The 11,251-nt window shown below is 36.0% G+C and overlaps 2 protein-coding genes and 1 long non-coding RNA gene across 4 annotated transcripts; all 3 read left to right on the plus strand.

Moving 5' to 3' along the window:
• Positions 1 to 754: 754 nt before the first annotated feature.
• Positions 755 to 4,808, plus strand: LOC101262718 (cyclin-dependent kinase G-2). 2 transcript variants are annotated; one of them, XR_011221143.1, is made up of 7 exons: positions 761 to 3,051; positions 3,212 to 3,347; positions 3,447 to 3,535; positions 3,619 to 3,641; positions 3,729 to 3,846; positions 3,936 to 4,042; positions 4,129 to 4,808. XR_011221143.1 is itself a non-coding variant. In XM_026031119.2 (6 exons), the coding sequence occupies exons 1-6, from the start codon at positions 1,208 to 1,210 to the stop codon at positions 4,226 to 4,228; spliced, it is 2,394 nt and encodes a 797-aa protein (XP_025886904.2). In that variant the 5' UTR covers positions 755 to 1,207; the 3' UTR covers positions 4,229 to 4,808. The 2 variants fall into 2 exon arrangements, 1 of the variants encoding a protein (XP_025886904.2); XM_026031119.2 differs by lacking the exon at positions 3,619 to 3,641 and having other exon boundaries at positions 755 to 3,051.
• A 948-nt stretch (positions 4,809 to 5,756) lies between these two features.
• LOC138348509 (uncharacterized) lies at positions 5,757 to 7,762 on the plus strand. The gene is made up of 3 exons (XR_011221144.1): positions 5,757 to 5,916; positions 6,983 to 7,074; positions 7,172 to 7,762. It is a non-coding gene; the product is annotated as an uncharacterized lncRNA (long non-coding RNA).
• A 1,940-nt stretch (positions 7,763 to 9,702) lies between these two features.
• LOC138348623 (uncharacterized) lies at positions 9,703 to 10,375 on the plus strand. Its single transcript, XM_069298175.1, has 2 exons — positions 9,703 to 10,141; positions 10,257 to 10,375. Exons 1-2 carry the CDS (start codon positions 9,703 to 9,705, stop codon positions 10,373 to 10,375), a joined length of 558 nt encoding a protein of 185 aa, XP_069154276.1.
• Positions 10,376 to 11,251: the final 876 nt, after the last annotated feature.

Raw genomic sequence — 11,251 nt, forward strand, 5'->3', positions numbered from 1 at the left:
TTCAGTTAAATTAGTTAGGTTAGAATGATACCCTTCAGTTATCATTGCGCTATTTAATAGTGTATTTTAAAGATATATATGTGTATATATGGACATCATAAATTTATATCATTATAAATAGTAACTTGTGCAAATGAGCACTTATATATCTTTAAAATACATTCGCCTAAAGTTTGAGATTGTTACAAAAATTTTGACAAAAAATTAAATATATTTAAGAGTTTTTTCCCATACATATTAGTATAGTATTAAATTCCATATTTTTGATGCATAATACATATATATGTCCTTTAACTTGGTCTCATCTCACATTTATATCCTCAAACTTTGGGTGTGCACAAATAGATGTTTAAAATTGTATAAAGTTGAATAAATAAATACATTAGTCCTATGTGACACAATACACATAGAATACCACGTAAGTCATATAAGATGCCACATAGGACGTGTATTTTTATTTATTCAATTTTATACAAGTTTAAATGTCTATTTATGCTTACTCAAAATTGGAGGATATAAATATAAAATAACGAAAAATTAAAGGGTATATTTATGTATTATGTCTTTTTGATAAAAAAGGAAAAATATCTATTACCTAATGAAATTTAAACTTGTGGCAAAGATTTTGTGGTGCTAAATAAACATGTAAGAAACAGCATGGTCCTTCTCTCAATTCCTATAAACAGTTTGATAAACATAGAGGGTCTAATTTGCAATTTTAACATACTTGAAGTCGAAGCTAATCTTAAAACTCCTCTTTACGCGGTCTAGGACTTTCTCTACGCTTTCGTATTTGGGAATTTGCATATTCTCTCTCCCTCGCTCTCTTATAAAGCTTCGTCGCCGCCGTCGTGTCTGGTTGCTTCGATTCGCCGGTAAGTATTCCGATCTTAGCTACAACGTGCCGGGAAGAGCGTAAATTTATCCTAAAGTCTTCAATTCTTAGGGGTTTCGCTTCTTCGCTGTCTGTATCTGTTGTGTATTAGAGTTTTTCAATCTATTCGAGAAAAAGGAAAAAAAAAATTAGGGAAAAAAGTTTCCATTGATTTTTATATCTTTTGATTAGTTTTTACCAGATCTGCTATTGAGTTTTCAAATAACTCGATTTTTCATCGAGCTAGGGTTTGTTGGGTTTGCTGATTTTATTGTGAAATTAGGGTTAGGGTTTATAGGTGAATTTAGGGTTTCATTTGATACGGACGTTTACATGGCTGCTGGAAGACATGGTGGTTACAGGGATAATGAATTTAGGGGGCGTGAGGCTGAGTTTGAGGTTTCACGGAGGGAGCTTGGTTACTCCAAGGGTGATTACGAAAGAATTAGGTCTGAGGATCGGGATTTTGATAGGGATAGAGGTCATGACAGGGGTGGTCGAGATAGGGGTAGGTTGAGACAGAAGGATGTAAAGGAAAGGGATATGATAAATGGGAGTTTTAGGTCCATGTCAAGCAGGAGTGATTCTGGTAGCAGTGATGGTGATGGTGGTGGAGTGAGGAGAAGTGGTGGGCTTAGTTTCAGAGCTGTTGACCGAGAGCCTATAAAAGAAAGGGATATGATGAATGGCAGTTATAGGTCCGGTTCAAGCAGGAGTGATTCTGGTAGTAGTGATGGTGATGCTGGTGGAATGAGGAGAAGTGGGCTTAGAGTCGGGGCTATTGACCGAGAGCCTGGGGAATTGTCTAGCGAGAGTGGGTCTGATGGGGCTATTGAGTCAGACCAGAAGACCAAGTATGCTGCCAATGGGAATCAGTCTTCTGTACAGAGCAAGAAACGGAAATATTCTCCAATTATATGGGATAGGGAAGATAAGGAAGTGAATAGAATGTCAAAGAGTAGAAATTCACCAGTAGCTGCTAAGCTACCTCCTCCGCCTCCATTGCCAAAGTCATCTGGCCAGTTGGCTAATTTCTCCTCGGAAAGGGTTGAGCAGGTCTCTCTGTTGAACACTAATAATGTTCACATTATAGAGCCATCCCCAAGTAATACAAATACAGCACTTGGTTTACTTATGGATGCATCTCATGAATCCCCAGTTGACATATGTTCTCCACCTGTTGATGAGAAGCAATTGCCCAGTCAGGAAGCCAGGAAAGTAGAAGATGAGGAATATGTGCCCGTGCCGACTATAAGATCATCTCGATGGGCAACTGATGCTGACTCTCCAGCTGATGAAGGTGAGATTTCAGGTGATGATATGCTCCTACTGAAGAAGCGACGAGCAGTTCCCCACTTGGCCGAAATCGGTGGACGCAGGAAATCACTAACTCCTGAATATGAGGAGCTCAAGAGAGAAAGCTCTGGAGGAAATAGAACGAGGTCTTCAGACTCTGATGAACATATTAGGTCTTGCAGCAGAGAGAGTTACCAGGGCAATGAATTAGATAAGAATGGCCCAATGGATGTGGATAAGGACCGCAATTATGATGGGGCTAGTGTTAGCCAGTCAGATACAGAATCTGAAGATGAACATGATTCTCGTGGTACACCGGAGGCTGCGCTTCCTCCACAAAGGAGCGTAAACATGCTGCAGGGGTGTAGAAGTGTCGATGAATTCGAGCGGCTTAACAGGATAGATGAAGGCACTTATGGGGTTGTTTATCGAGCTAAAGATAAGAAGACGGGAGAAATTGTTGCACTAAAGAAGGTTAAGATGGAGAAGGAACGAGAAGGATTCCCCCTAACATCTCTCAGGGAGATTAACATTCTTCTTTCTCTTCATCACCCCTCAATTGTAGATGTCAAAGAAGTAGTTGTTGGAAGCAGTCTTGACAGTATTTTTATGGTGATGGAGTACATGGAACATGATCTGAAGGCATTGATGGAGACAATGAAAAAACCATTTACCCAAAGTGAAGTCAAATGTCTTATGCTCCAGCTTTTGCATGGTGTCAAGTATCTTCATGATAATTGGGTCCTTCACCGAGATTTGAAGACTTCAAATTTGCTTCTGAACAACCAAGGTGAGTTGAAGATTTGTGACTTTGGTTTAGCTCGTCAATATGGGAGCCCCTTGAAACCATACACTCATTTGGTGGTTACTTTGTGGTACAGGTGAGTTTCATTTTTTTATTCTTCATTAATCTGAAAAGATGCAAGTAGATACTCAAAACTTTTATTGTCGTGTGTCTGTATGTAGATGAACGTTTCTATTGAGTTCTCGCCTAGCTGGCTTCTATTTAGCCAGTGATTGATTAGTTTTTTATGGATACAGGGCGCCAGAACTTCTGTTGGGAGCCAAGCAATATTCTACTGCAATTGACATGTGGTCACTGGGTTGTATTATGGCCGAGATGCTATGCAAAGAACCACTCTTCAATGGGAAAACAGAAGTTGATCAAATTGACAAGGTATCTTTCTAGCTGCTGATGGAGAATTACTTGATTTTTGATGACATTTACCATGAGTTTGAAGTCTTCATAATATACTTCTGTTGTTTTTCTTACCAGATATTCAGAATTCTTGGCACCCCTAATGAGATGATTTGGCCAGGGTTTTCCAAGCTTCCTGGGGTGAAGGTCAACTTTGTAAAGCATCAGTAAGTATTATCTTCTTATATATTCTATTGCTTCTCCTGTCGGCCAGAGATTCATGTTTTTGTTTTTGCCGCTGTTTTCCCAGGCTTCCAGCTTTGGGTGATTCTGGTTTGGCTTTCTGGCCTCCTCTGATGACAATCTATGCTGGAGAAATATTTTCATGTTTTTACTAACTATTTGATTTGTTTGTAACAGGTTTAATAATTTAAGAAATAAATTTCAAAGCCCTACAACATCTTACATGGGAAAACCAGACCTATCAGAGTCTGGCCTTGACCTGTTGAATAAGCTTTTGACTTATGATCCTGCGAAGGTGATGGCAATAACATTTGGGAACTTCTAAATTCCTTTTTATGTTGTTTTTACCTCTTCTGATATTGATGTTTATATGACATATTGCAGAGGATATCTGCCGATGCTGCTTTGAACCATGAGTGGTTTCGTGAAGTTCCTCTCCCCAAGTCTAAAGAATTCATGCCTACTTTCCCTGCACAGCATGCACAAGATAGGTAAATCTTCTTTCAGTGCTAATCTTCAGATGGGAGTTCGTTTAGCTCCTTGGACTGTTATTTGATGTTCTTTGTGTTGTTTTTAGGCGTGTGCGAAGAGTAATGAAGAGTCCAGATCCTCTTGAGGAGCAGCGAAGAAAGGAACTGAAGCAAGGGGTGTTGGGAACTGGTGGATTGTTTGGCTAAGATAAGTGAATAGTGCTCAGTAACTGTTTGAGTTTTGCTTTCTGTAATACTCATGGGTTGACGTGGTTTGAGGCTAGAGCAATGCACTTATAGGAAGTTGCAAAAATTGTTTGCTAGACGATCAGTTCAGCTGTTTTTTAGCAGGCTTATCTGACAATTAGATCAAGAAACAATTCTTTTGGCTATGCGTTATCAGATCTGTTGCAGGTTGACCTACTTGGCTCTGGTGTCTTGTCAAAATCTCTGGGCCTGCTTGCATGGCATGGGTGGCATAGTGAGCTTACCTGTTAAGGAACAGTTTCAATTGAAACTCGTGTGTGTAACATATTACCCATTGGCAGTGTAAACAATGATCTTGAAATTGATTTTGTTAAAACATATGGATTGGTTTCGTATTTCTAGTATGCCGATTTTAATTTTCATATTCTGTTTGCAAGAAATGGTGGTGTAAAGCTGATGGGGAATTCTTAGCTTTTTCATTGATGAAGAATTTCAATGAAACTATAGCACATATGAAGGTAATTATTGGACCTGAATACATGGATTGTAATCAAGGATGACATATATGCTTTCCCGTCAACATTGAATGTTTTACTGCTCTCCATGTTCTCAGCTTTGACTCCTGATTATTATGTACTTCCATGCTTTTCTTCTGGCCCTTTCCATCTGCATGGGCTGCTTGCGCATCATTGTCTGTATCACAATGGGTTAGGGCACATGAATATCACATGGGGATTAGGACACGTAAATATCACATGGGGATTAGGGCACATAAATATCACATGGTCCATTGTTTTTTGGGACAACCCTTAGTAGTGAATTACTACATATTTCTGTACACGTCTTAGTGATGTCATTCAAATGTGATGTGAAGTCATGATGACATTTTCGAAGTCGCTTAAAGGTTATATGGTGATATTATGAATAAGCTGCACGATTATTTTTTTATATGTATGATTTGTTTCAGAATCATCTCATGTTTTAGGGACCAACTACAGTTACCTCTCTTATCTACATGGGGTTCTGAAGTTACTGCTAGGTGGAATGCTGATAATGGAAGTTAACCATGGATGACATTATTACATAAGATTTTGGTTTAAGTTGTTTCTTTCAATATGCTGTACTTAGGCTGAAAGACCAACCATTTTCTTTGGCTGAAAGCGTTACCCGCTTTCTTTTAAACAAAGTTTTGTCAAGCAAGATGAAACAAGGCCTGATCTTGAAAGTACTAATGACTTTGTTACATGAAATTTATTTTATATTTTCTCCGTTTGGAAGGAAATGTCGATTCATTTTTCTTGCTACGACACTATCTAAATAGCGAGTTCATTCCTTGAAGCATTTGTTTTCCTTTAGCATGATTCCATATATAGGTAGTGCCTTGTATGTTGCTTCCATTCTTTGTTTCTTTGACTTTTGTATTACGATTTATTCTATTTCATTTTTGAGAACATGGAAATCCATATTCCTTCTGGCTTGCATGCCAGGCAACGGGTCTACATTTTTGGTTTCTTTTGTATTTTATGTTGGGAAATATTTCAGTTTTTGATGTAGAATTAAAATCTATAAATGTCACTGCAGTATCAAGGAAAGCAGGTTGAGGAGCTTATCTACAACCTGGCATACATAGAATTTCAAATTTATTTTCCATACTTCAGATATCGTATTCTCTGCTCAAGCCAGTAAAGGTACTTACTGCCTCATCTGCTAGAGATGTACAAATTTTAAGTTTTGATATCTTTTGCATTCTTTTTTAGATGGGGGATTCTTATTTTGAGCCTATAATTGGTCTGGCTGCATTGATTTTTGATACTTCCTTTCAAATCTTCTGTATGTGGAAAGATGACAAATTGTTTTGCTGTTACCATCTTCCTCTTACATTCTTTAAGAGGCAAACTGGGTATTTCTTGGTTTGTTGCAACATGGATTTCTGTAAGTTGATTAATACCAGGAGGAGCTAAGTGTTATATCTCCACCCCTGTTGATTAATTTTTATTTTGTGTTCTGGTGGCATTATAAACCCTATTTGGTTTGTAATCCAAACTGCAAAGCTGTCATTCTTTCAACTGTCCCTCTGCAAAAGAGATGTATAAACTCTTGGCCTTGAATCTTTGCAACTGGGAGAAGTCTTGACATTTTCATTTGTTTAATTTTAGTAACTTGCATTGAGTCTTGAAATTTCACTTAGCGACTCTTCTCTTTCTTGTAATGATATTTATTTTTGATGGAGGGTGTGGTGAAGACCCTGATTATGACACTCAACTTTTTTTTAAAACCATAACCCCCACCCACTCCCTCGAATTGTTCAGACCAGAAAGAGCAGGTGAACCTGGTTGCAAATGCCTTCCAGAAGGGGCTGGAAATAGAAGAGTAAAGGCTTGTAACCACGTTTGGTCATATTTTTTCCTATGAATTGGGGTTTGAGGCAGGAACATTAGATTCATAAGCCTGGAAGCTCATCTACTAGCAGCAGGGAAGTGGGTGGGACATATTTCAAGGAAATAGATCTGTAACCAGTCCAGACTAGGGATAAATTGATAGTTTTGTAGCTACTTGAAGTGATTCTGTTATTCTGGAATGTTTTAAGGGCTATGAAATGGGAGATGGATGTTCAACAGTGGTGCTTGAAAGACATGCAAATAAATAGCAGTTAAAATATTTTACTGGGTACTGTTACACTTGGTCTTTGATAGTCATCTCTACTTGATTTTGTGGAGGTTCTTTCTTGCATGTTTTGGTCACTGTTGTCTGCAGAAGTTCAGAATTAGAGAAGGAGAAGAAAGGAGAGCTGTAGAGAGGCAAGATGAATATGGCTGATAGCACACACTCCTTGAAGAGGAAAAATCGTATGTTACTTGTATTATAAACCGTCTTGATTCTCTTTTTGAATATGATTGTAACTAAATCACCTTTCATATTTCGTCAGTATCTAATGTCATGCAGTGTTGTGTTGCATCTTAGGACGGAGTTGGTATCGATCATAAATGTTGCACCAAGTTAACAGAATGTAGAACACATTTGCAGTGTTGTGCTTCAAGTCTCTTTATGTAGTGGCTGTTGCTGTTGTCAACCCACGCTTCACACTTCTGACCTACTGTTAAGTAATCCATATTTTATTTAACCAAAACTTGAACCTATTTCTGCTAGTACCATCTTGTAAATTAGGCAGTAAACATTGATAACAGAAGCAGTTTAGTCGAGATGAAGACGACGTTATCTGTGTGGCAGGTGAAAAAAAACAAAAAACACATATTACCTTGAATTACTCCTTGTGCGTTTTATGAAGGAGATGATGCATATGTCTAAAAGATTATCATATAAAAGAGGGTTTATGAAGGAGATGATGCATGGCTAGAAGATTATCATATAAAGGGTAGCATGGCCAATGCTGCTTGACAGGTGGAGAAATGTACAAAGTACACGTAGAATGGACATCATTATCTTCAAATGTCATATTGAATTTTTTACGAATATCATTTTTTTTTTCAAATTTATATTTATCAAATTTTATATAAAAACAAGTTTTACTTATTCCATTTCATATTAATTGAATTTTGAAGTGATTCACGCTTTTTAAGAAAAGCAGATAAAGAAATAAAATTGAACGTATTTTTTATTTTTACCCTTGTTAATTTTTGTTAAATTTATTGAAGTGTCAAGATCCAGGATATGAATATCAAAGGCAATATGAGTAAAGCATACGAAATCTTGATGTACTTTTAACTCCAATTGAGACAATTAATAATTATGCAATAGAAAAGATCATTTAAAGGAGGTGATAAATTTAAAGGTGATAAATGAACGAGTTGAAAGAATGTTCTAAAGATAATTTTGAAAATTGAAAAGATAAATTAATTTAAAAAATAAAAAATATCTTAAAAATTAAATTAATATGGTATGAAATATAGTTAGATATTGAAAAGAATGAAGGTGATAGATGAGCGAGTTAGTTTAAAATTTGAACTACATCGAAATGATTTGAGCTAAAATTTGTATTCCATCAAAATAGATAAATGAAAGGACTGCTAACTGTTCAAAGCTTTCTCTAGTTGATATGAAACGACCTCAAAATGAACAAAGTAATGAGTCATATCCAATTCCTAACTCATATAAAATTTTAAAATTTTATTAATTGATTTCATACCAACATTTTCTTTTCTTTAATATTTTTTGTAAAGTGATATTCTTTTTGGAACAAATTAAAATAAAAAGGGCCACATGAAATAGGACGGATGAAGTATAACTATATAGTATAAATTATAGGAACCACATATTATAAATACAAAATAACGTTTTATCCCTTTTCATACCAAAAATCCCTTAAAAATGAAGTTTGCGGGATACATCTTGAAAAGCACGGGATACATTACGTGTGATACATCTGAATTGTTATCTGTTGCGGTTAATTAGAAAGATATAACGTAATTTTGAATTGTCATCTGTTGCGGTTAATTAGAAAGATATAACGTAATTTTTGTTATTATTAACTGTAATCACGTAATTAACGCTCGACAGCTTGCGTAACTGATTGATAAATTCAAATTTGAAATGCTTCATAAATCGAAATTATTCCTGACAAAGTTGATCTGCATTCTAAGAAATAAAAAAAAGCAGGTTAAAAGATGAATATCTCAATTCTGCTGCGACATTCTGGAATTTGGGTAAGCGATGTTAATTATGAAGGTTACAAGGTTGATGGAATTGTTGTTGGACATTCCATTTCATTTGTGAATCTGAAAGCGTTGATTTTATCAGAGCTTGAGATCGACACTGTTACAAAGGATATTGAAATCCGATACATTATTGAGGGAAACTCATGTCCATTGAAAATCAAGAACGACATGAGTGTGAAACTTTATTTGGAAGTAAAAAAGAATGCTTCTGGAATCGGCATGTATCCGCTTTGTATTGATACAACTGATAAAATTGTTGGGGAGATACTTAATTTTGATTGTTCATCAGGTGAGGTCGTATGCGTGGAAGGTACCAAAAGAGATACTGAAGCTCTTGGTCTGGTCGAGTCGAGAATTTGTGACATTGATTAGATTCCAGAATTAAATGCTACGAATTACATAACTGATTCCAATAGTACTGATGTGAAGACGGGACAATTGTATAAGGATAAAGGAACACTCATTGCTGTAATGACTAAATATAAAGTAAAGAACAACTTCAATTTTCGAGTGAAAAGATCAGATAAGAAAAGGTATTGGAATGCTTTCTCTCTAATTTGATTGTTTTTCTCTAGTACAGTTCTATTTATATTGTGTCTGATACATAATATAATTAGTATATATTTCGTTGTGATAATTATAACATTGCTTTTCTTATATGAATCAAACCAATAAAAAAATTTGGACAGCTATGTGTTGGTTTGCTTCAGCGACCAATGTGGATGGACTTTAAAGTCTTCTTGCAGAAAAAAATCTGATGTATTCAAAGTGAGATATTTCAATAGTGAACATACATGTCCGATGCGGGATAGGATACTAACAAAAGTACAAGCAATAATTGAATTTATTAGTGGTGTGACTGCCCCTAAATTGGTAAATCATAAACGAATCCATACCCCTCGAGATGTAATTGAAGATATTAGAGAATTATATGGGGTTGAGATAACATACCAACAAGTATGGCGTGCTAGAGAACATGCACTAGAAATGCTCAAGGGTAAGCCATCAGAAGGATATAAGCAGATGCCGAGATACATATGGATGCTAAATAAAGTGTATCCAAATTCATATATAAGGATGCAAAAGACGGAAGATAATAAATTCATGTATTTGTTCATAGCCCTAAGACCGTTGATAAGAGGGTTCGACTACTGCAGGCCTGTAGTTGTAGTGGACGCTGCACATCTTGGCGGGGCTTACAAGGGTACTTTTGTATCAGCAAGCACACTCAATGCTGCAAGTATGACTGCTGTAATATTGATGTAATGTAAAACTTGTTTTATATTTTTATTAAAATGTATCTTAGTGTAAACATTGTGTATCATGAAGTTAAATGTGTGCTTCTTTGTAATTAGGTTGCATATTGCCATTGGCATATGGTGTTATAGACACTGAAAATGACTGTTCGTGGACATGGTTCTTCGAACAGTTCAAAAATGCATTTGGTGAGCGTGAAAACAAGTGTATTGTATAAGATAGAAATGAAAGTATCATAAAGAGTGTAAGCATTGGGTACCCAAATGTACCTCATCGTGCATGCATATGACATCTTTGGAAGAATGTATGTTCAAGCTTCAAAAGGAGTAAAAACACACTAAGTGATATATTTTACTCAATGGCAAAAGCATACAGAAAGGAAGATTTTGAAAATTCATGGCTAAGGTGGTGAAAGTTGATCATAGGGTGAAGGATTACCTTGAAGATGCCGGTTATGAGAAGTGGTCAAGAGTTCATTCAATCATAAACAGAGGTAGAATGATGACTTCGAACATCGCTGAGTGTATTAATGGATGCCTTGTCGATGCACGTAAGTTAACTATAATAGACTTCTTGGAAGAAGCTAGACTTCTATTTGGTAGTTGAAACTATAAAAATAGAGAAATAGCGTCATATACAAAGGACACATTGGGCCGAAGATTTGAGCAGATATTGATTGTAAATGCATCTAAAAGTTCAAAGATGAAGGTATTTATCAATTTCCCTAATTTTCTGTTTTATGTATCAGAAACAAACTGATTTTCAATGATAAATGTTGTTTTGAAAATGATATATAAATTGTATATTACGTAATGTATCACTAACTTCTTATATTTTTAGGTTGTTCCATCATCTGAATATATTTTCTCAGTTCATGAAGTCGGAAGAAGATACATTGTATGCCTTGAGAGGAAAACTTGCACATGTGGAAGGTTTCAACATGATGAGATACCTTGCGCACACACAATTGCAATTTTGAAGCACAAGAATGTTACAAATTTGCACCCATATTGCTCTGATTACTATAACTTATGCATTAGAAAAAACATACGAGGTTGCAATGGTTCCAATGCCAGATAAGGAGGATTGAAAC

The sequence above is a fragment of the Solanum lycopersicum genome, chromosome 5 (assembly GCF_036512215.1).
Source record: "Solanum lycopersicum chromosome 5, SLM_r2.1".
In the NCBI taxonomy this organism is placed as follows: Eukaryota; Viridiplantae; Streptophyta; class Magnoliopsida; order Solanales; family Solanaceae; genus Solanum; species Solanum lycopersicum.